Genomic DNA, 26,495 nt, shown 5'->3' on the forward strand with positions numbered 1-26,495 from the left:
CAGAAGCCTTCTGTATCCCGTAATTAAAAGCCCCCTTTTCAACTTCATAACAAATCCTGTAAAAGAACACCTGGTGACATTTTGAACCCCCTACCTAGGAGTCTTGCCTCTCCATAAATTAAGAAATATTTAGTAAAAAAGTAGTATTAAAATTTGAATTTAAGGCTATATTTCTTAGGTATGTGCTTTGACCTTTGAGGACTATCAGAATAACCATAGACTAATAGAAGAATCTAAAACATTCACAGGACAAGAAATAGATGTGTATAACAAAAATGGATGTTGTTCCCTACAAAGCAATACTCCTATCTAAACACCTACTCATTCTATTTTGTAAACCTCAAATAACTCGCCTTTGCCCCTAAAATAAAGTTCAAAATATTTAACCTAATATTCAAGGTCTTCTATTGTCTGCGTAATATGCCTAACAATTACACACTCCATGACTTCCTACCTTATTTCAGAATGGCTCCTACACTAGCTTGTGTGATTTACTGTCAGTAGGTTAAATTCTCTTAAATACGTATGTCTCAACTTAAGCACTCTTAAGACCAATCACTTTAAAAAGAGACCAATTAATTTGAATGCTATGAATAGAAAGAAAAGGCAAAAATTTCAGCAATTGTCTAGGACCTCTATTCTTTCACATGATCCAAAGTAAGAAACTATCATTAATGTATGAATGCTATTAAAAACATGTTTATGAGTAACGTCAACTTCATGGCACAGTGAGCTCTTCCTTTAGACTCTCCCCTCTAAGATACGATGAAAAGGACATTCATCAACCAACAGAGGACATTCACACAATACAAAAGGTGTCTGAAGAACCCATGCAGCCATACATCTGAAGATGGAGATGCTGGACTCCCAGAGGAAGTGGAAGGAGGTAAGAGGACCTCCTCTCCTTCTCTGATGGCAGTGACTGAGGGTGCCGGACCATGAGCTACTCTGAGAAAAGAGGGGAAGGGGTGGATCTCTGCAGGAACACCTTCACTCTCCAAGTTCCCTCACAGCCCATGGGAAAGCCCCACACAGAGGTGGCTAAGCTATTGTGGGGGTGTCTTCATCAAGCCAGTACCACAGGAGAGCAGACAGCAAGGGCAGAGTGAGAATGCCCCGGAAATGTGCAGGCAAAAGAAAACACCCCTCCCCCTACCCAGTGCTCCAGCTCAGCCAGTTGACCAGAGCACATGGTGTAGGTTAGAAAAGCAGTAGCTGTGAGCAAGTGAGTAGGAAATCGCAGACAGACCTGTCAGCATAGATTCTAAGGACAGGCACAAATGCCAAAGGTCACGGTGGGCTCAGAAGACACAGCTCTGGACCCCGCCCCCAGTGGTGGCAGGTGGAAGCTGTGACCATACCCTATCACCATGCAAAGACACAAATTCACTCCATCAAATAGTATGAAGAGGTATATTAATACTCCAGACCAGAAGGAAAATGACAAGCACCCAGAAATCAATCCTGAAGGCACTGAAATTTACAATCTAAATGACAGAGAATTCAAAATAGTTGTCATAACAAAACTCAACCAGTTAAGAAAATACAGAAATAGAGTTCAATGAAATCACAAATATAATTAATGAACAGAGGGAATTCTTCACAAAAGAGATTGAAACTATAAAGAAAAACCAATAAGAAATGTTGGAGATGAAAAACACAATGGATGAGATGAAAGATCTGGACTCCCTCAATAACAGAGCTGATATTATGGAGGACAGAATCAGCAGTCTGGAGGGCAGAAATATAGAAATGCTTCAGTTGGAGGAGAGAGAACTAAGACTAAAAAGAAATGAAGAAATTCTCCAAGAAATATCTGAATTAGGAAATACAACATAAGGATGACAGGTATTCCTGAGGGAGAAGAGAAGGAGAATGGAGCAGAAAGCTTGTTCAAAGAAATAATAGCTGAGAACTTCCCAAATCTGGGGAAGGAGCTAGAAATACAAGTAAAAGAAGCCAATAGAACTCCTAATTATATCAATGCAAAAAGATCTTCTCCAATGCATACAGTAATAAAACTGGCAAAAGTCAATGACAAATAAAAAATATTAAGGGCAGCAAGCCAGAAGAAAATAACCTACAAAGGAACTCCTATCAGGCTTTCAGTGGATTTCTCAACAGAAACCTTACAGGCTAGGAGAGAGTGGAATGATATATTCAAAATTCTGAAAGACAAAAACTTCCAGCCAAGAATACTCTATCCAGCAAAAATATCCTTCAGATATGATGGAGAAATAAAAACTTTCCCATATAAACAAGAGCTAAGGGAGTTCATTGTTGCAAGATCCCCCCAACAAGAAATGCTCATGAAGGCCCTCATTCCTGAAAAAAAGAGAAGGAGTTTACAAAGCCTTGAGCAGGGAGATAAACAGGCAGACAAAATCAGAAAATAAAAGCTCTCTATCAGAACAGGTTAGCAAACACTTAATTACAACATTTAAGATACAGGGAAAGAAAATATCAAAAATAAATATAGAAGCCGGCCTGTTGGTGTAGTGGTTAAGTTCACACACTCTGCTTCAGCAGCCAGTTTGGATCCCAGACACAGACCTATGCACCGCTTATCAAGCCCTGCTGTGGCAGGCATCCCATGTATAAAGTAGAGGAAGATGGGCACGGATGTTAGCTCAGGGCCGATCTTTCTCAGCAAAATAGAGGCGGATTGATGGCAAATGTTAGCCCAGGGCTAATCTTCCTCAAAATAAATAAATAAATGCACTTCATTTTAACCACAAACTCACAACACAAGATGGAATAAGTTGTGACAACAATAACTTAGACAGGGAAGAGGAAAGGGAAAGAACTGGCTTAGTCTAGGGAAATAAGAGGCTATCAGAAAATGGAACATCTCATCTATGAGATTTTTATACAAACCTCATGGTAACCACTAAACAAATAACCAGAACAGAGACACAAATGATAAATAAAGAGAAAACCATCATAGAGAACTACCAAACTGAACTGGTAGTCCAAAATATACAGGATGAGAAACAAGGGAAATACAGAACAACCAGAAAATGAATGCTAATATGCCAGCATTAAGCCCTCATGTATCAATAATCACTCTAAATGTAAATAGATTGAATTCTCCAATCAAAAGACTTAGAGTTGTGGGATGGATTAAAAAACGAGACCCAACAATATGCTGCCTCCAGGAAACACATCTCAGCTATAGAGACAAACATAGGCCCAACTTAACAAACAAGAAAAATCTGAAATAAGCAATCTTAAGCTACACCTAACAGAATTCAAAGAAGAAGAACAAAGAAAGCCCTAAGTCAGCTTAAGGAGGGAAATAATAAAAATTAAAGCAGAAATAAATGAAAATGAAACTAGTAAAATAGTATAAAGGATCAATGAAACTAAGAGCTGGTTCTTTGACAGGATAAACAAAATTGACAAACTGTTAGCCAGACTAAGGAAGAAAGAAAGAAGGCTCAAGTAAATAAAAGAGGAAAAATTACAATGGAAACCACAGAAATACAAATAGAATAGTATGAAAAACTATATGCCAACAAATTGGACAATCTAGAAGAAATGGATAAATTCTCAGACTCATACAACATACCAAAACTGAATCAAGCAGAAATAGACAATCTGGGGCTGGCCTGGTGGCGCAGCAGTTGGGTTCATGCATTCCACTTTGGTGACATGGGGTTCCTGCTTCAGATTCTGGGCATGGACCTATGCACTGCTTATCAAGCCATACTGTGGCAGGCATCCCATGTATAAAATGGAGGAAGATGGGCACAGATGTTAGCTCAGGGCCAATCTTCCTCAAAAGCAAAAGAAGAAGAAGAAATAGATAATCTGAATAGACAAATCACAAGTCAAGAGACTGAAACAGTAATCAAAAGCCTCCCAAAAAATAAAATTCCAGGACCAGATGGCTTCTCTGGAGAATTCTACCAAACATTCAATGAAGATTTAATACCTATCCTTCTAGAACCATTCCAAAAAGTTGAAGAAAATGGAACACTTCCTAACACACTTTATGAGGCCAACATCACCCTGATCCCAAAGCCAGACAAGGACAACACAAAGAAGGAGAATTACAGGCAAAAATCATCAATGAACATAGATGCAAAAATCTTCAACAAAACATTGGCAAATCAAATACAGCAATACATTAAAAGGATCATGTACCATGATCAAGTGGAATTTATACCAGGGACACAGGGATGGTTCAACATCCACAAATCAATCAATGTGATACACCACATTAACAAAACGAGGAATAAAAACCAATGATCATCTCAATAGATGCTGAGAAAGCATTTGACAAGATCCACCATCCATTTATGATAAAGACTCTCATTAAAATGGGTATAAAAGGAAAGTACCTCAATATAATAAAGGCCACATATGAAAAACCCACAGCCAACATCATACTCAATGGGGAAAAACTGAAAGCCATCCCTTTGAGAACAGGAACAAGACAAGGGTGCCCACTCTAACCACTCTTATTCAACACAGTCCTGGAGATTTTGGCCAGAGCAATTAGGCAAGAAAAAGAAATAAAAGGTATCCAAATAGGGAATGAAGAAGTGAAACTCTCGCTGTTTGGAGATGACATTATTTTATATATAGAAAACTCTAAAGAATCCATCAGAAAACTATTAGAAATAACAACCACTGCAAAGTTGCAGGGTACAAAATTAACTTACAAAAATCAGTTGCATTTCTATACTCTAATAAAAACAACAGAAAAAGAACTCAAGAATAGAATCCCATTTACAATCACAACAAAAAGAATAAAATATATAGGAATAAATTCAACCAAGGAGGTGAAAGACCTATACACTAAAAACTGTTAAGACATTATTGAAAGAAATCGATGATGACATAAAGAAATGGAAAGACTTTCCATGCACATGGATTGGAAGAATAAACATAGTTATAATGTCCATACCTAAAGGAATCTACAGATTCAATGCAAATCCAATCAGAATCCCAATAACATTCTTCATGGAAATAGAACAAAGAATGCTAAAATTCATATGGGGCAACAAAAGACCCCAAATAGCTAAAGCAATCCTGAGAAAAAAGAACAAAGCTGGAGGCATCACAATCCCTGATTTCAAAGTATACTACAAAGCTATAGTAATCAAAACAGTATGGTACTGGCACAGAAAGAGACAGACAGATCAATGGAACAGAACTGGAAGCCCAGAAATAAAACCACTCCTCTATAGATAGCTAATCTTTGACAAAGGAGCCAAGAACATACAATGGAGAAAGGAAAGTCTCCTCAATAAATGGTTGGGAAAACTGGACAGCCACATTCAAAAGAATGAAAGTAGACCATTATCTTTTGCCATACAGAAAAATGAACTCAAAATAGACCAAAGACTTGGAGGTAAGATGTGAAACCATAAACTCCTAGAAGATAAAATAGGCAGTACACTCTTTGACATCAGTCTTAGAAGAATCTTTTCGAATACCATGTCTACCTGGGCAAGGGAAACAAAAGAAAAAATTAACAAGTGGGACTTCATCAAACTAAAGAGCAGACTAAACTTCCTACAAGGCAAAGGAAACCATGAACAAAACGAAAAGACAACCCACAACTCGCACAATTCAACAACAATAAAACAATCAACTCGATCAAAAAATGGTCAGAGGATATAAGCAGACATTTTTCCAAAGAAGACATACAGATGGCCAATTGGCACATGAAGAGATGTTCAACATCACTAATCATCATGGAAATGCAAATCAAAACTATACTAAGATATCACCTTACACCTGTTAGAATGGCTATATTCACCAAGACAAAAAATAACAAATGTTGGAGAGGATGTGGAGAAAAGGGAACCCTCATACACTGCTGGTGGGAATGCCAACTGGTGCAGCCACTATAGAAAACAGTATGGAGATTCCCCCCCCCCAAAAAAAATAGAAATATCATATAACCCAGCTATCCCACTACTTCGTATTTATCCAAAGAACTTGAAATCAACAATTCAAAGAGACTTATGCACCCCTATGTTCATTGCAGCATTATTTACAATAGCCAAGAAGTGGAAGTAACCCAAGTGCCCATCAACTGATGATTGTATAGAGAAGAGGTGATATATGTATATATATATATACACACACACACACACACACACACAAAGGACTACTACTCAGCCATAAAAAAAGACACAATTGTGCCATTTGCCACAACATGGATGGACCTTGAGGGTATTATGTTAAGTAAAATAAGCCAGAGAGAGAAAGATAAATACTGTAGGATTCTACTCATCTGTGGAAGATAAACTAACACATGGACAAAGAGAACAGATTAGTTGTTACCAGACGGTTGGATATAAGGGGTGAAGGGGCACATTTATTTGGTGACTGACAAATATTGTGCAACTGAAATCTCACAATGTTATAAGCTATTATGACCTCAATAAAATAAAATAAATTCATATCCAGGGTAAAAAAAAAACCCAAGAAACATGTTTATTGTTCATACCAAAACCACACTAATATTCCAGAACTAAATAGACATGTAGTATTGTGGCTTAGGGACTATAATGACATATCTGACACTTCTTTCCCAGTCCTTAATAGCTTTATATCAATAATTCAGAAATAAGGCTTTAAAAAAAAAAAAAAGATAATGCTTGCAATCTTTTATGAAATAAAAACACCACAATAATGATTCAGTAGACTATCCTCCTATTCCTATAGGTAGGATTGTTTTAGAGTGTGCATTAAAGAAATGCTCTCTCAAGGATTACAAGAAATAAATTAGCTGGTGTGCAGTTTTTTGCCTGCATATGGCCTATTTTAATTTTTTTACCTTTGTATTTCTAAAGAGTGAAAAATTGGTTCAAGATAAAGCCAATTTCTTTGACAGTTCATCCATTCCTCAAGAGTGTAAGAGAAGAGAGTCAAGTTTTTATCCCATGTATCCACAAGATCCTACAATGATGAAATCACACATATATACAAATCCAAATATATAAAATACTCTAGAAGAGTCATATAATAGAAACTGAGATCAAACGTCATTATCAGTCACCGACATACAGCAAGTAATTAATAGAGGGTCACATAAATAAATATAAATCTAATTATATTTAGTTTGGGGAAAGATTTGAGATTCTTGTTCATCCAATTTTGTCTTATTTATTATACAATATACAAATTTTTTGGTATGTATATTCTTTCATTCCTTTCTTTAAACATTTTTGCACATATGTACATGTACATGTAATATCTTTAATAATTCACATATATACAACCATATTACATATTGTTCTGTAACTTGCTTTTTTTTTAAACCCAATAATGTCTTTTAGAGAGGGTTTATGTTAGTAATTATAGGTTTTCTTCATTCTTCTAGTTTCTGAAAATTTCATTTTGTGGATATAACATCTTTTTCTGACTAGTATATTTATTAAAGTAATAGGAAAAATAGTTAAAAACCAATTAATACTAAAATGCTTATTTGAAAACCAGCAGACTGGTGTATCCTCTAACTCTGGCTCCTCAGAAGGAACCACTTGTAACTCGTTTACATTTCTCTTCTGTTATTTACCTCCATATTTCTTCCTTTTAAAATCTACTTTATATTTCAATAGCTTTATTCAGGTGTAATTGACATAAGTAAACTGCACATATTTAAAGTGTAAATTTGATGTCTTGACATACGCTTATACCTGTGAAACAATCACCATCATCAAGGTAATGAACACATCCATTACCCTCTTGTAATCTCTTCCTCCTACACCTACCTCTCTCATCCCTAGCAACCACTGATCTACTTTCTGAAACTATGGACTAATTTGCATTTTATAGAATTTTATATAAATGGAATTATACAATACGTATTCTTTTTGGTCTGAATTCTTTCACTCAGCATAATTATTTTGAGATCCCTTCATCTTGTTGCATATATCAATAGTCCATTTCTTTTCACTGCTGAGTAGTATTCCACTGGATAGATTTACCATATATTTATCATTCACCAGGTACACACCAGGGTTGCTTCCTATTTTTCACTGTTACAAATAAAGCTTCTATGAATATTCAAGTGCAAGTGTTTGTATGGACATAAGCTTTCCTTTCTCTTGGGTAAATACATAGGAGTGGAATAGCTGGATCATGTGGTAGGTGTATTTTAAACCTTTTAAGAAACTTTGTAAGTGATTGTAACATTTTTACAGCAGTGTATGAGAGTTTTAGTTGCTCTACATCCTCACCAAAACACAGGATGATCTTTTTTTCTTTTTTAAGATTTTCTTTTTTCTTTTTCTTCCCAAAGCCCCCCAGTACATAGTTGTATATTTTTAGTTGTGGGTCCTTCCAGTTGTGGCATGTGGGGTGCCGCCTCAGCATGGCCTGATGAGTGGTGCCATGTCTGCGCCCAGGATCCGAACTGGCAAAACCCTGGGCCACTGAAGCAGAAAGGGTGAACTCAACTGCTCGGCCACGGGGCGGCCCCTGGGATGATCTTTTTAATTCTACTCATTCTATACAGTGGTATCTCATTGGGACTTTAGCATTTCCCTGATGAGTAATGAAATTAAGCATCTTTGCATGTGTTTTTTTTCCTATCCATATATCTTCCTTAGTGAAGTGTCTGTTTAAATCTTTTGCCCATTTCTTTACTGCTTTGTATTTTGAGAGTTCTTTATATATTCTGGATACAAGCCCTTTATCAAATATATGCTTTGCAAATATTTTCTCCAAGTCTGTGGCTCATATTTTTTTTCCTTAACAATGTCTTTTGAAGAGCACAAATTTTAAATTTTGATGAAATCCAATTGATAGATTTTTCCTTCTACTGATTATTCTTTTGGTGTCACACTGAAGAAACCTGCTTAGCCCAAGGTCACAAAAATTTTCTCTGATGTTTTCTTCTAGAAGTTTCATAGTTTTACATTTTGCATCTATGATACGTTTTTGAGTTAGATTTTGTATATGCTACAAGATATGGCTTGAAGGTTTTTAAAATCTATTTGTTTTGTGTATGACTGTCCAATCATGCTAGCACCATTTCTGAAAAGACTACTGTTTCTTCTCAGAATTGTTTTTACACCTTTGTGGAAAATCAGTTGTCCATATATATGTGGCTCTATTTCTGTACTCTCTGTTCTGTTCCATTTATTTGTCTATCTTTAAACAAATCTAAAACGGTTTTGATAACTGTAGCTTTATATTAAGTCTTAAAATCAGGTAGTGTTGATCTTCCAATTTTGTTCCTCTTTTTCAAAATTGTTTAAGCTATTCTAGTTCCTTTACATTTTCATAAGAATTTTAGAATCAGCTTGTTAATTTCTATCACTAGTTGGCTAGGATTTTGATTGGTATTGCATCACATCTAGATCCTTTTGGGGATATTGAACATTTTAATTATATTGAATCTTCAGATGCATGAACACAGTATATCTTCCATTTATTCGGGTCTTTCATTTCTCTCCACAGGGTTTTGTAGTTTTTAGTGTATAGGTCCTACATATCTTTTGTCAGACTTATCCCTAAATATCTCATATTCTTTATTATGCTATTGTCATTGACATTTTTTAATTTCAATTTCCAGTTGTTCATTGCTAATTATATAGAGTGCAGTTGATTTTTGTATACTAATCTTGTATTCTGAAAACTTGCTAAAGTGAGTTTTATTTACATTTTTTGTAATTTTATTGGACTTTTTGCATAGGCAATTATGTCATCTGAGTAAAAAGAATATTTTACCTCTTCTTTTACAATATAGATGCTTTTTGTTTCTTTTTGTTGCCTTAATACATTGGCTAGAGCCTCCAGTACAACGTAGAATAGAAGTGGTGAGAGAAGACATCCTTGTTCCCGATCTTAGTGGAAAGCGTTCAGTCTTTCACCAGTAAGTATGATGTTAGACACAGGTTTTCATAGATGTTCCTTATCAGGTTGAGGATGTTCTCTTCTAGTCCTAGTTTGTTGAGAGGTTTTTTTTAAGAAAATAATCAGAAATGGACATTGGATTTTGTAAAATGCTTTTTCAGCATGTACTGAGAAGATCATATGGCTTTTCTTTTTTAGTTTAATGTGGTGAATTACATTGATTGATTTTTGAATGTTAAACCAACCTTGTACTTCTTAGATTACTCCATCTTGGTTATAATACATCATCCTCTTTATATATATTGATGGATTTTGTTTGGAAATTTTTGTTTAGAATTTTTGCATCTGTATTCAAGAAGGCTATTGGTCTCTAGTTTTCTTACAATGTCTTTGTCTGGTTTTGGTCTCAGAGTAATTCAGGCCTCACAGAATGAGTTAGGAAGGATTCCTTCCTCTAGAGTATTCTCGAAGAGTCTGTGTATAATTTCTTCCTTAAATATTTTGTATAAGCCACCTGGACCTGGACTTTTTCTTGTCCGAAGATTTTAAACCATCATTTCAATATCTTTAGTACATACAGGTCTATTCCAGTTATCAATTTCTTCTTGAGCGAGCTTCAGTAATTTGTGTTTTTCAAGGAACTTGTCCATTTCATCTTTGTTGAATTTATTGATTTAATGTTGTTCATAATATTCACTTGTTATCCATCTAATATTTGTAGAATCTGTAGTGATGTCACCCCTTTTATTCCTGATGTTGGTAATTTGTGTGTTCTTTTTTCTACTGGTTTTGAGTAACTGATTATGATGTTTCTTGAGCTTGGAGTCTATTGAGCTTCTTAAATCTGTGGCTTTATTGTTTTCAATACATTTAGAACAGATTGGCCGTTATTTCTTCAAATTGTTTTCCTCCTGTTTTTCCCTCTCACTCTTCATCTTGGAAAATTCCAATTACATGTCTATGATATTGCCCAAAGTTTTCCCACAGGTCACTGATGTTCTTTTCATTTTTAAAAATTATCTTTTCTCCCTGTATTTCACTTTGTATAGTTTCTAATGTTACGTTTTTAAACTCACTAATCTTTTCTCTTGCAATATCTGATCTGCTGTTAATCCCATCCAGTGTATATTTCATATTAGATATTATAGTTTACATCCCTAGAAGTTTGATTTTGGTATTTTAAAAAATATTTTTCACATATCTACTTAACTTTCAAACATACGGAATGTAGTTATAATAATTGTTTTAATGTTCTTGTCTCTAACATCTGTGTCAGTTCCACATCAATTTCCACTGGTTAATTTTTCTTTTCATTATGAGTTACATTTTCTTGCTTCTTTGAATGTCTGATAATCTTTAATTAGATTCCAGATGTTGTGAATTTTACCCTACTGGGTACTGGATATTTTTGTTTTCCTATAAATATTCTTGAGCTTTGTTTTGAGTGCAATTAAATTACTTAGACACAGCGACATCATTTTGGGTTTTGCTTTTAAGATTTTTTAGGGAGAATAAGAGCAGCATTTAGTCTAGGCTAATTATTTTATATTACTGTGGCAAAATCCTTTTAAGTGCTCTATCTCATGCTCATGAATTATAAGGTTTTCTGTTGTGGCTGATTCCACAACACTATTGGGCACTATTCCCAGCCCTGTGTGAATGGTTCCCTCTCATCTTCTCAAGCAGTCATTTCCCTGGTCTCGAGTAGTTTCCTTACATTCACATGCCAGTGATTGGGTCTGCTGAATACTTGAGTAGGGACCTTCCACAGATCCTTGAAGTTCTCATTCCATGCAGATCTGTCCTTCCTGTTACTTTATCCTACAAATTCTAGCCTCCTTTGGCTCCTCAGTCTTTCAACAGCATCTCTTAACATCAGGGAGTCTATCAGGCTCTGGTTTGATTCCTCTCTTTTACCCCCAGTCAAGGCCTAGAAACTCAAGGCAGTAAGTTGGGGCAATCATAGGGCTTGCCTAGTTTGTTTTCCATCTCTCAAGGATCCTTGTCCCTCAAGGCCTGATGTCCAGTGTACTAAAAACCATTTTTCCATATATTTTTTCTGTTCTGCTTTGGGTATTTCGGGCAGGATGGAATATCTCGTCCGTATACTCCATCTTGCCTGGAAGTGGAAGTCTTTCTGTGTGTGTGCTGTAATTTTTCAGCTTGAGTGTGCCTAACTTATCCTTTATTAAATTTTACATTTTAATAAAGGCATTTAATTCTCTAAATATTCCTTTTTACAGGGCTCTAGCCAATTGTGACAAGGTTTGATTTATAACTCTCTCCTTTCTGCTTATTTCTACTTTAAAAAAAATTTGATTATATTTACTGTATATTCTTATGGTTGTTTTTAAATTTCCATTTTTTTGTGAATGATTTTGTTGTCTTTTTTTTTTTTTTTGCTATTTTTCTGTTCTTCATTTTTAATTTTACCTCATGTTTAGAGCATGTGGTCTAAGGTTTATCCCTTTTTGTAACTTATTGAGTTCTTTTCTCTAAGGTCCAATTAATTGACATTTTCTCTAAATATCTGTTTGCAAATAATGTGAATTCCATTTGTTGAGTACATATTTCTCTCTCTCATTCTATCTGTAATCAGTTATGTTAATTTTACTATTAAATATCTCTATATTATTACATATCTTGTTGAATTTCCTTAAGTTTTAGTGATTCTTAGCTATGTTATTGGATGTTGGGCTCCCCAGAGAGAGACTAACAGGGAACAACGACTGCAAGCTGACCCTGTGGTTTAATTCCTAATTATACTTGAGTAGATGTGGAGGCTGCTGTTTGTTCTAGATAAAATAGTAGGGACACACAGGTATGGAGGTAGGATTAACCTTTAAGAACAATAGTTCAGGAAATGAAAATGAAGCATTCATCTTCAGCAAGCAGAATCGCAAGGCAGTGGTTTGGCATGGGCACTGCCAGAACTATGGATATTTCCAGCAGCAGTGGCACTGCCGGTAAAAGTCATGATTTATAGGGCCATATTTTTATATGATCTAAATTTATCTTGTCTGCCCAAATTGAACTTTCTGACATTTCCTCATGAACAATTAATAATGTTCCCATAAAAAGTTATTTTTGGCATTCAAACTACCAAATATTCAATCTCATTTCTATATAAGTATATGAATGATTTATACAATTCAAAAGCTTGCAGAATGCAAAAAAATTAAAGTGATAAATAAAACTATAGACAATTAAAATATTCCCCCTTTGCCATGATATTTACCTTAATGGGCCCAAGATAGGAAGATCCTTTAATTGTTGCAAATATGATTTGAGACTCTTCTAACTGAGCTAATACGTCATCTACAGATGAAATTATTAGGATCGAGTTGCCCTCTGTTTGATGAAGAACTAAATGTAAAGGAGTAGTGTTCCAAAGATCAATAATCTTAAATAGCATTTTTTCAAGAGCAGCTTCATTAGTTGCTGAGGTTGATATTTCGTTTATTTTATCTTCATACTGAAACATCTAAAATGAAAAAATTACTTTTTAATATCCAGTGGAGCAAATAATTCCTGACACATTTAAAATGGAAGATTTAAATTAACATGTTGAAGTTACATCAGAAGTACTGAAGCTCCAATTCCAGTTAGGTTTACATCCTAAGCAGAGACTTCATGACATAGCCCTTTTCAGTTTTTAATCATTCTATTTCACATTCCTCATGCTCAGTGAAAATTTCTAACCACAATGCTTGTTTCTCTGATTCTAGTCAGTGTAAAGAATAGTTAACAGCACCTTCTGTATATGTGCAGATGGTATTATTTCTTTCACCTTTCTTTTCTCTGCACTAATGCCAACTGCTTAATTACTTTGTGACATGCTTTTACTTTCTGTAGTAATTCTTGGGATATAATCATCTGACAGAATGTAACTCTAATTGACACAGCTTTCCATGGCTTCCCTTTTTTTGCCACAGCTCCATGAGGATAAGTGTCTCTCAGAATACACTAGTAGAGTATATATAGGCCTTCTTTCCATGTGCACTGATTGCCAATTCCCATAGGACAAGATCCTGATATAAGATCTCCAGATTCACTCACTGTAATACAGATACACAGAGAGCTTCTCATCTCCACATCTTAGAATTAATGAGCTGGGCTGATTGTTTTTATTCTTGAAAGAAGAATCTAACACTGCTCCCATGTGTCACCTACGTGGGGTTAAAAAGTGATGCCTAATCCCTGTTTTGGTAATGCAATTCAGTGGGAACTATGAAAAAATATGACTAGTCTTCATCATCTCTCTTATGGGTCTGCCAAAGATGGGTATAGGAATGGTGGAATCAGCTGACTGCCTATGGCCTTAAGTAACATCTTTGGGAAAGAGGTCTGCCTTTTGATTATTCAGCCAAAGGCAGATAAGAAACCATAGGGCCATCAAATTTATAAGCTGAATAAAGCACTTTGTGCCTAATGATGACATTCTGAAATGGTTAAAAACCTAAATCCAGACAGTGGTATTGTGTAAAGCAAAATTTCAACCAAGTGAATCCAGCCCTTTCAAATCTTTATGGTCAAGGTTTGGGACCTGACTGACAAATGATCAGATTTTCCGATTGACTTAGCAATATCTGAGAGGTTTCAGATGAATCTTAATGCCCATATTTAATTATCTGCCTCTATTATAAAACACATGGCTTTCTAAAAAAGTAAAAATGGTCAACCATAAAGTAATTGTGTTCATCGGATGCATACTGTTGACCTCTTCCTCTTAACTTACTTTGTGACATGCTTTTCATGTCACAGGCTTTTCAGAGCCTGCATAACATCTTGGACAGAATGATTGTCACATGACATCATAATTTATTCATTTGATTGATTGCAAATGAACGTCCATCATAGCCTGTTCTGGACAGTCTTGCAGCATGACCACTATCTCTGAGTCAACCCTAAGATATGCATCCTTTAGTAAACGAAGGCTGAGTTTCCCGGCCAAATCCTGTCCATCTAGGCACTTACACTACACTGAATAAGTTGTTGAATTTCTACAGGATGATCAAAGTCATCCAGGAAGTCTTAGAGTTCACTTAAGATTACAGGCTGATTACCTGCTTATCCCCTCTGACTACTATAATAATTAACCTCAAGAAGAAGGAGTTCCTCTGACTCCTGGCTACAGCATTTTAGAGGCTGAAGACCTTGTTCATTTTTGTTCAGATGTTGAATTATCTTAATTTGGGTCCCCCAAAAACTGTGTGGGACCTCCTTTTTAAACAACCTATTCATGTTAGAAATGTAAGGATAGCTCACTGGAATCCTCTGAGGTATTGTAGGTCACCAATCCCATGTATGCCACCAGCTGATCCCTCTATGCATGTCTTCTCTAACTTTTATTGCTTGCTGCTATGCTTAGTCAGCCAAATTTCACCCATTACTTGACTTGCCCAGGCATGAGTCCAATAACCCAAGACTTTGAAAATGAAAATATCATTGAAATTGTGCTAGATTTTTGGAATGTTGGTGTGAATAAACCTAGCCATTGGCGTTGACCTATATGTTCAGAAATTATCTAGATATTTTGCTGAATTCACTCTTGGCACATAAATCAATTAGGAGGCTCTCATCCAGGAGAGGCTGAGAGCTACAGATGGGATGAGAAGTGAGAGAGCAAGAGAAGATTCAAAGATTATTTCATGATTTTTAGCCTAAGCAATTGGAAAAAATAGAGGTGCCATTAAGTGAGATAGGGAAGAGAGAAGAAGAGTAGAATTTGGGAGATGGAGAATGAGAAGTTCATTTTTGGACATAATTTTGAGACATCTCTTAGACATGCAAGCAGAGATATTGAATAGGAAACTGGATATGTGAGTTCAGGAGGGAGGCTGAGGTTAGGGCTGGAGATATAACGTAATCTAATTTTAAGAATCAATTGGAGGGCAGCCCCATGGCCAAGTGGTTAAGTTCACATGCTCTGCTTTGGTGGCCTCGGGTTTCACCAGTTTGGATCCTGGGTGAAGTCACAGCACCACTCATCAGGCCATACTGAGGCGGCACCCCCCATAGCACAACCAGAGGCACTCACAACTAGAATATGCAACTATGTACTGGGGGGCTTTGGGGAGAAGAAGAAGGAGAAGAAGGAGAAGGAAAAGAAGAAGAAGAAAGAAAGAAGACTGACAACAGATATTAGCTCAGGCACCAATCTTTAAAAAAAATCAATTGAAGTTATCTTTTAAAAATTCTTCTTTTTAGATTCTTTTAAATTTTTTCCCATTTCCTCATTACAACAGATCATTTAGTAAAAAATTATAAGTATAAAATACTATTTTTGATTACATTAGACACTGTCAACTATGAAACATGGAACATAAATGAAGCTTATTATAAGCTAAGCATGAAAATAGAAACATTTTAACTTGGAAAATCATGGGGAAATTCTATTTTTATAGCAAAACCTGCATGCCAAATCAAATAGCTGCTAATTCTGTAGTTTAAATATAATATCAAGTTATTGGTAGGGTTATCCTAATATGCTTTTAATATATACAGTAGTCTTTATTTTTCTATTCCTATAAAATGGATTCTCTATAAGAAGTAGCACTGTTAAATAATAAGACACTAATTTCATTTGTCACATATGAAAACCAGTACTACTGTTTTCTAATCATCTAGATAATAATGGCATAATGAATGGCTTACCCAATATCTCCAATTAAACATAATTCCTATTGTCTATCAGCTACTAATTTACTCCTATTTTCCAGACATTTGACAAACTTCTTCCTTTTCTAATTCCTATTCCTTGTAGATTTACTTGCCTACTTAAAATTGACACCTCTGGTATTTCAACCTGTTTTTTTCCACTATTTTAATTTACCTTGAGCGCCAGAAGATCCTCTACTGTACAGTTTTTATCAAGAGAAATTGACTTTCCAATCATCTCCTGGAGAGCTTCCCAATGCCTTGGCTTGAGACAGGGGTTTCCTAGAGCTGTGATGATAGGCAGCTCTTGTTTAAAATCTTTCACTGATTCCTTAAGACGTGTTACCATGTCGTTTCTAGGTAAACCTATAAAGCAGCAGTGGGTCAGTAGGCTTATGATATCTTCATCATATTTTTAAAACCAGAAAATAAATTTGCGGTTTAATGTAATATTACTTTATCAGTTATTAGCCTGCACTAAATTAATGAGTTTTATTAATATCACCCTCCCCTAAGAATCAACTACAAAATAAAGAGGAATAGTTATCAGGACTGGTGGTTAAAACTCAAGACCATCAGAGTCAAGTTATCTTGGAAAGTTTGATACTAGGGATAGCAAGCTCCCACATGGTTTCCCAGATTTTCACTGAGAAGACTGATATACAGACAGATGGGTACACACATACACATTCAAAAGACTAGGCTTTTAAATTCTGCTCAGTAAGGAAGAACATCAAAGGAAAAAATGTCACCATCATTTCACAAAGAAAATATTTTAATACTGAAATGTAGTAAAGGTAGGTAAAAACTTTGCCATAGACCAGCACTAGTCTGTCCTCTGGCACTGACAAACCATTGAGGAAGAGGACTCAAAATCTATGCAGTTGAAGCTTCAACTCTTACCACCTTTTTATTCAACTTATAAAAGAAAGCGGGAGGGGCAGAGGAATAGCCAAAGTTGGGAACTCAGGAGAACTGAAAACTATCCCATATTCTTGAATACCCAGTTTGTATAGATGGGGCTTCTATTATAAAACCATGTCAAATAACAAAATGTTTTTGAAGATCTGGTTAAATAAAAAGACAAGAAAATAACTGGTTTCTGCAAGTCTACGCTTTGGCAAATAGCAAGATTTTATATGGGAAATGATGATTAAACGAAGGTATTGTCTACTTGTTTCTTCATACACTGTTCTCCAAAACAGACATAGGACAAAATATTGAGAGAAAATGCACAAACGAGTGTTATGTTAAAGCACTGAGACTGTGGGTAATTTGTCCCTAATTTTTCTCTTTTCTAAACTTTTCTAAGAGGAAACTTTTTTTGGAGAGGAAATTGTAGCTTGAAGGAGAGCTGAGAGAAAAGGGAGGTGTTTAAAAAGGAAAAACATTCTCTGCCAGGAGGAAGCAAACCTTGCTTTTGGAAAGGATATGATCTTAGAGAACTGCTCACACAGGACAGCATCTCTGCGTTGGCAAGATTTCAAATTTGATGATCAGCAGAAGGGAAACTTCTCAAAATGACTTCTTAGCTGTTTCCCCCCTGCCCAAAGGATACTATAAGCATACCCAGTGAGGATTTGGGAAAAGATTCTGCACGTAGGCCCTTATCATCTAAACATCTCTGGCCCTTAGAAGAGGCAGAATCATCGTGAAGTGTCTAGGGTTCTACCTAGGGAACCAACTTTTAAAGGATACAAAAACTGTTATTAATTACTTAAAAAATTTTTTTGCAAATCTCTCTCTTGCCTCAGGAAATGATTCTTACCTATACTCCAATACGGTCTCTCCAGGTATTAATGGTCAACCCTTGGGAACAGGTAAAGAAACAAGGCCAAGGACAGTGAACTTGCTGGCCCAGAGGACAATTTGTGTGTAATCCTAGGTGGGGAAACTTGAGAAAGACACTTTTACCTTTTTCTAGTATAAAGATTATGTGCATCCATTTTGAAACACTTCTCTGTACTGATTCTATGTCAATCCTATGAAGAGTACTACTCCTCCATTCCCAAAAGAGTGTTCCCCATTCCTCTTGTGCATCCCATAATAGTTTCCTCAAGGTTAAGTCATATTCAATGTCAGAGACGTCAGAAAGCACAATCTGTGTAATCTCTTCCATATTAAGAGAACACATTTGAGATTGGGCATCATGGAAAGAATCCTGGTAGTTTGAATATGTTCTAGCTTTGTTAGCTAAACTTGTGGCTTCCTCTGAGAGAGTGTGGATCATTTCCATTGCTGTTGACACTTGTGTACCAGCACATAACAGAACAGGAGTTCTTATCTACAAAATAACAGTAAGACAGTCTAAGAGATCATAACATTCAGAACTTAAACATGTTTATTGAGCATTTCAGTATGTAATCTAAGCCTTAAGAAACATTATTGCCATCATCATCTGAAAAGATTGTCCTAATTTATTTGTGTTTATGATTAATTTAAATTATTTGATGATTATTGCCACCATATCTATAATTTATTGTGTACTTTCTCTATGTCAGACACTGTGGTAACATATTACCTAATTTACTAAATCCATACAACAATCTTGAAAGATAGTTAATATTTTTCCCAATTTTTCAAGGAAGTTCTGAGGTTATAAATCATTTTCCCATCATCATATGCTTACCATGGAGGTTCCAAAGTATGGCTCTATGGCAGCCTAACTCCAAAACTCACTGCCTTTTTCTGATTCTGTTAAACTTGGTATTATTTTTATGATGCTTGTCACATGCTGCCTTGTATTTGAGTTTTACTGTTACATGAAATTGTGGACATTTGCAACAATGATCTACAAAGAGGGTTATAAGTAAAATTTTGCCCTGACTTCTCTCCTACTAAATGTTTATAATTTATCCTTCTCAAGATTAAGAATAGTTTCATTAATTTATTTTTGTACATCTCTTAGAACCCAGTACACCAAAATGTACAAAGGAGTTGTTTATTAAAAAGTTGTTGAGGTGCTGGCCCCGTGGCCGAGGGGTTAAGTTCACGCGCTCTGCTGCAGGTGGCCCAGTGTTTTGTTGGTTTGAATCCTGGGTGCAGACATGGCACTGCTCATCAAGTCACACTGAGGCAGCATCCCACACGCCACAACTAGAAGGACTCACAACGAAGAATATACAACTATGTACTGGGGGGCTTTGGGGAGAAAAAGGGAAAAAAAAGTTGTTGAAAGAATAAATGAATTTGGATTCTATTACCTTATTTTTCAAAAAATCCAACCCATGGAATTATGTAACATTGTGTTACATGTAGTGTGGTCATCCAATAATCACTGATTACAATCATAACACGATAAGCTGTATAAAATTGATAAACAGTATCTGTGATAACGGATAGGGCTTAATGTATAATCTGTAATAGTGATGCCTATATAATGGACATATAATACAATTTTCCTTATGCTTCTCCCATAATATCCCATGCATTAATATTTATTTATGTTTGTAAATGAGCCATCTTAAGAGAGAGGGGATACAATTGGAGAAATACTCTTACTAGCTTAGATGGTGTCAAGGTAAAGTTAAGCCAATCCTATCAGCAGTCTTCAAACTGAGATCTTCACAGAATGATCTCAGCCATCAAGTATATAAATGAAATAGTTTGAAAGGTTATACAATTGAAGTCAGAAGATGAAATAAATATGCCCCACTCTGTCTCTCCCAATGAATACAGCTATAAACCCTTGACAGAATACATGAAGGAATCTGAAAGTAAATCGTAGAAGGCACATTGGGGAAGAAGATGGTAATTTGAAGTGCCACCACATTAGCAGTGAACTTACCATTTTTTCTTTCCACATTCCCTGAGCTAAGCTCATTGTACAGAACCCGAGAAGAAGTTTCAGCAGGCACAAACCGTGAGAACTCCAGGAGAACCTACTAGTCCTGACTTGAGAGCAAGAAAGGTTCTGACAAAGATTCTTTGCTTAACCAAAGCACGTTGGCTTCTGAACCTTCTCCTAGGTTTATCTGTGAACTTTCTTTTAAAATTTGTTTTAGTAAGAACCCTGCTAAATTAGTTTAATCAGAACCCCCACCCTCAGTGTCTGATCAGCTTCCTCATCTTCCACCATCCCCAGGTGATGTCTGGTTGCCCTGGCCTGTCTTTAGCAAGAAACCTGTTGGGTAGGTTTAGCCAGAACCCTTCTTACCTGTGATGTTTCCTCTTAGTAATTTGCCATCCACTGACTACCTCCCTACTCCTTGGCTATAAATTTCCACTTGTCCTTACTGTATTTGGAATTGAGCCTAGTTTTATCCTGAGATCTCTCTTCCCCTATGCAACAGTCCCGAATAAAAATCTGTTCTTACTGCTTTGACTACTGTACAACTCTGGTTTTTCTTTGACAGTTCCTAAATGCTCAAGGTGTAGAAGACCCCCCTTCACTCTCTCTCTCTCTCTTTATTCTGTTCTCTCACACTCCAGCCCTCAAGCAACTCCAAGGTGGTGGTAGGAGCTGGTGGCAATGAAAGCCTCAGGAGCTGAAACTCAAGAGAGAAGAACTCTACCCTCTGTTCTGGTGAGCTGTGGTTCCAAGGAGGGTCAACCCTGTTGATTTTTTTCTCTCTGTGTTCTGCTGCTTTGCCCCAGATGTGGGTGCAGTTACGGAAGTGGACAGCACAGCACAGTAACAAGCCCTAGCCTTCTAACCAGAGGACTGAAAAGAAGAGTGCCAGGAATCTAAAATACTGGGAAGACTGTAGAGAGAACGATGCTCTGGAAAGCAGCCAGTCTGGAAAGCGACAGCATAAGGGTGTTTATGAACTCCTGGGCTCACCTGAGCTGCACACACATGAATCTGATCCTATTCAGTATATCAAAGACTTTGAGACTAAACTAACAGACCACTACGAGACTGACCACTGGACGGCACACACTTGGTATAAATCTGAATAGCACTGCAAAGGCTTTGACAACTGAAATGATGATGGAACCACAGCCCAAATAAAGTGGGCTGGAACTTCGGACCTGAACCTAACTAGGTAAACTGCCTTCTAAAACAAAAATATCAACATTCTTTGGGATTTAAATAAGACATAGAGTCTTATAACACAACATTTAATCCAAAATATGTAATACAAAATTACTCAGTATACAAAAATATCAGGAAAACTTCAACTTGCATAGGAAAAGATAATCAACAGATACCAATACCTGATGATACAGTTGTTAGAATTATATGACAAAGAATTTAAAGTAGGTATTATAAAAATGCTACACCAAAAATGGTGAATACTCTTGAAACCAGTGGGAAAATAGAAAGTCTTAGCAAAGAAAAATAAAAAGACATAAAGAAGAACCAAATGGAAATTTTAGAACTGAAAAACATAAACAAAAATAAAAGCTCACCAGATTTGGCTCAGTTGCAGGGTGGAAATGATAGAGGAAAGAATCAGTGAACTTGAAGATGGATGCTTAACTTGCATAGCTGAGTCCCACCCCAGCAATTGCCCTTGGCTGAAAAGAGCTAAGTCATCCAAGATTACACCCCCTCTGCAGGTCCATGGTGGAGGTATAAAGGCCCAGCCCTCTTGCCTGCATTCAGGATAACTCTGCAGAGTCATCCCAGTTCTACAGATTTCCATAGGATCCTTTGAATCCTTTGTGGCAATCACACTACAGTTCCACTTCTCCCTCTGTCCAGTCTTGATTCCCTCAGTCTCTCACATTGTTGCCACAAGCACTCGCCAATAAACAATGCAACACAGATCTCCATTTCAGTCAGTGTCCAACCTAATACACTTAACAAATATCAATAGGGTGAACTAGAAACATTCATGTGTGTGTGTCTGTAAATTTCTAGTAGTATGTTAAAGACTGTAATCGGATATGTGCATCAAGTACTTTGATATGACTATTTTTCATCTTCATTCTGTGTGAAACAGTGTAGATCAACTGTATAGACAGGGAAATTGAAAAAACGATTAATTGCAACAAATAACACAGTGCCTAATGCATATTAGATACCCAAAATATATTGAATGAATATGATAACTTGTAATGGTGATGAGGACAGAGGGATGGTGAGAAGCAAGGTTTCTGGAGCACTGGGTCTCACTTGCTGTGTGATCTTAAGCAAGTTACTGAACCTCTTTAAATCTCAGGGGGTTTCTGTCTTTCTGTTTTCAGGTAGATGCAAGGCATCTGGCATAGTTACGACACGTGGTACAGGCTCAGTCAATGTTAGGCGCTTATTGTAGAGTTTGCTCCTCATGATAGGTGAGTGAGGTTGGAACCATCACTACCACCTGGCCTAGCCTAAGGCCCAGAAAGGTTTCAGGGTTCTCAGCCCTTTTTATGCTCTGGACCCCCTTTGGCAGACTTTTGAAGTCTGGAAAAAGTCACCAGCTTTGCTGTTGTTTGTTGTCTACATTCATTCATATTTGAAGAAAATGCTAAATTTCAGCTACGTTAGTGAAAACACACATGTAAATTTACTTCCCATTCAAATTCCAAATCACTCAAATTCTGTCTGTGGATTCCAGGTTAAGAATACTTGGGTTAAATGATTTACCTTGAGTTCACAGAAAGAAAATACCTACAGGCTTAGACTTATAAGAGACTAAGATCAAGCTGATTTTTTTTTAATTTTTTTTTTTCCTTTTTCTCCCCAAAGCCCCCCGGTACACAGTTGTATATTCTTAGTTGTGGGTCCTTCTAGTTGTGGCATGTGGGACGCCACCTCAACGTGGCTTGATGAGCGGTACCATGTCCGCACCCAGGATTCGAACCCACAAAACACTGGGCTACCTGTAGCGGAGCACGCGAACATCACCACTCGGCCGCAGGGCCGGCCCCTTAAACTGATTTTTAATGGAAAATGCAAACTTACTTTGGCTTTTAAATCCGCAAGGTCCCCCCGCAGACCCATGATGCACACCTCCAGATTGTCTCTGAATTTAGTAATGGCAGCGTCTCGGTTTGTTTTACTCAACTTCATAGAAGTTTTTAGTTGACCAAACTTCATAAGAAGGATTTTATATATGGCAACTTGCTCTTCTGAAATATAGATCTGGTAATACCTCACAACAGAATACAGCTGAGCAATCGTGGTGTACTCTTTTTCTAATTTACATATGTCTGAGGAAATCGCATCCAAAAAATTAAAATATTCTACAAATTCTTCTATTTCGGTGGGGTCACATTCCAGCTTTTGCAATGATGATTCTACAACCTGAAATTATTAACATGTCAATTATAATTATATACTGATTTTTCACTATCTTAGAAGACTAATTATTCTTTTTAATATCTGACTATCTTACATAATTATAATTTCAGAAAACAATGAAGACATCATCTAGACTATTGTTTAAATACTAGGGCATTAACATGATCCAATCCTTTTTACTGTTAACAGAACGAACTTGAATGTTCTTTACACATAAAATAAATGCTACTAAGGCATAAAAGAAGTACTGTTATGAATAATTTTGTTTATAAGAAATAAATGTAATAGCAATAGCAAGGGTATGACTGAAATGTGAACAGTGCATAATAAGTGCAACCACTTTTTGAGCATTTCTCTGCTGGGTTCTTTATATACATGATCTCACCTTGTTTTGAAAGCATGTTTGCTAATTATATGATTTTCTCTAGTTTGCACAGGAGGAAACTGAGTTTCAGAAGGATTAATCTGCCTAAGATCAGAAATTTAGTGGCTTACAGAGCTATGATTCAAACCCAAACTGGATTCCAAATCCTGTTTGTATCCATTATAAGTATATGTATTCAATATAAGTATGTGTATAACATCCATACTTTTTATAAGCATATGTATATAAGTCCACAAAATTTTCAAAATAATTGCATTTCTATACTCAAATTTCACTTTTATCATATTGTTTCCTCATGTTTCAAGGGCTCTTAATGATACTGATGCATAATTTTGGAATCAGTGTCACCTCAATTTTCAATTTCACAGTCTTGAATTAATTGCCTGTATATGTCTCTACGTTTTCAAACACTTTATTCTATTTGATTATAAAAGTAATAGATATTCATGCAAAAACTGTAATACAAAAAATGTTTAAAAAACCTATTATTCCATCACCCAGTGATAACTACTGTTAACCCATCAGAAATTTCACTATGGGAGGTGTGGGGTTGTGTGTGTATGCATGAACACACTCTTACAGACACACTTTTGTCACAGAATTCATATGACCAGGCTTTAAAATCAGAGAGGCTAGTGTTTGAATCTCAGCTCCGCTATTTACTAACTGTGTGAACCTAAGCGGTTTGGTTTACTTTCTTCTTTCTTCTTCTTCTTCTTTTTTTGAGGAAGATTAGCCCTGACCTTAGTGCTGCCAGTCTTCCTTCCCTGGCCCTGAGCTAACATCCACACCCATCTTCCTCCACTTTATATGTGGGACGCCTACCACAGCATAGCTTGCCAAGTGGTGCCATGTCCTCACCCCGGATTTGAACTGGTGACCCCCGGGCTGCCAAAGCGGGAACGTGCACATTTAACCGCTGTGCCACCGGGCTGGCCCCTGCTTTACTTTATAAACTTGGTGTCCTCGTCTGTAGTTTTGAGGATCAAATAAAATAATGGTGCCTGCCACATGTGATAGAAAATGATCAAAACAGACGACTGAGTAAACACAACTATCTTAACCCCAACTACAAATCCCAATTAAATTCTGGAAAAAAATATTTTAAAATATGGATCCATATCACAAAGAAAACTGGTAATTCCAATTTTGCGAAATAGAGAGAGTAGAAAAAGTTGAAATATACTCAAACTTCCTTTGTCACTAGTACTACATTGATACCAAATACAGATAAAGGATGGTAAAAGAGAGAAAATCACAGGCCGATTTCACTTGCAAGCGTAAGTGCAAAAATCTTAAAAATAACATATACGTATGCGCATGCGGGAAGCTAAATCTCTCAATCTGGATGTGAGATAACCTTAGACAGTCAATTAATGTAACTACTCACATGAAAAGGTTAAATGAAAACAACTGCATGATTATCTCATTAAATGCAGAATAAGCATTTGATAAAATTCATTTGGGATTTAAAAAACTATCAAATTAGGAACTCATCAAAATAAGAGAATTTCCTTAACCACATAAAAGGAAGTTACCAAAAGCCTCAGGAGATACAAACACACCTGGGGACATGCAGCAGCCAGAGAGAGGACGAATAAAGGGAACTTTCACAACAGGTCCCTAAAAACTTAGAGCTCAGAAACAGCTTTCTGGAACTAAAAACCATGGTTCTTCTGACTGTAGAAATTTGGCTCATAGGAACTCACACATACATAGTGTTCACTACGTGCCAGAAAGTGTTTAAGAGCTGTACAATCATTGACTCATTTAATTCCCACATCCACCCTAGGTTAGTTACTAATATTATCCCCAATTTACAGATAAAGAAACTGAGGTACAGAGAGGATAAGGATTAACTAAGTTTTTCAAATAGCAAATGGAAGAGCCAGGATTAATAAAAAAAGTCAATTGCATCGAAGCATAATTTACATTAAAAATGTTAATTGTACATTATGGTGATATGGTGAGTTTTAACACATTTATACACCTGTGTAATTACCTCCATAATCAAAATACAGAAAACTTGCATTGCCCTGGAAAGATCCCTTGTGCCCCATCCCAAAGTCTCCTCCCATCCCTGCCTCAGAAGGCCACCTGTCTGTCGTTGCTGCTGCAGATTAAATCTGTATTTGCCAAGTTTGATATATATGGAATCATATAGTAGGACTCCTTTGGCTACTTTTGCTCAACATGGTTTCGAGATTCAAGTTGTTGTGTGTAGCAGGATCCCATTCCTTTTTATTGCTGAATAATATTCCAATGCATTAATATTCCAATATTTTATCTATTCACCTTTTGATAGACATTTGGATTGTTTCCAGGTTTTGGGACTTGTGAAGTAAAGCTTCTTTGACTATTTGAGTACAAGTCTTTGTGTGGCTTTGTTTTAATTTCTTGTACGTAAATGATGTGGAGTGGGACTGCTGTGTTGAATAGTAAGTGAAA

General features: G+C 36.3%; 1 protein-coding gene and 1 long non-coding RNA gene across 2 annotated transcripts in view; one reads left to right on the top strand and one right to left on the bottom strand.

Moving 5' to 3' along the window:
* The window catches only part of LOC139080637 (uncharacterized), a 68,474-nt gene extending 42,057 nt beyond the window's left edge, over nt 1–26,417 (top strand). Inside the window, exon 3 of the long non-coding RNA XR_011535306.1 lies at nt 20,917–26,417. This is a non-coding gene — a long non-coding RNA (uncharacterized lncRNA). The remainder of the gene's footprint in view (nt 1–20,916) is intronic.
* Nucleotides 1–26,495, bottom strand: part of DNAH14 (dynein axonemal heavy chain 14) — a 417,787-nt gene that overhangs the window by 255,862 nt on the left and 135,430 nt on the right. Inside the window, exons 18-22 of the mRNA XM_070602297.1 lie at nt 23,324–23,665; nt 18,400–18,769; nt 16,661–16,851; nt 13,064–13,309; nt 6,800–6,921 (exon numbers count right to left, since the gene is read on the bottom strand). Of these exons, the coding sequence (XP_070458398.1) occupies nt 6,800–6,921; nt 13,064–13,309; nt 16,661–16,851; nt 18,400–18,769; nt 23,324–23,665 (1,271 nt within the window). The remainder of the gene's footprint in view (nt 1–6,799; nt 6,922–13,063; nt 13,310–16,660; nt 16,852–18,399; nt 18,770–23,323; nt 23,666–26,495) is intronic.

This window comes from Equus przewalskii, chromosome 31, assembly GCF_037783145.1.
Source record: "Equus przewalskii isolate Varuska chromosome 31, EquPr2, whole genome shotgun sequence".
NCBI classification, from domain to species: Eukaryota; Metazoa; Chordata; class Mammalia; order Perissodactyla; family Equidae; genus Equus; species Equus przewalskii.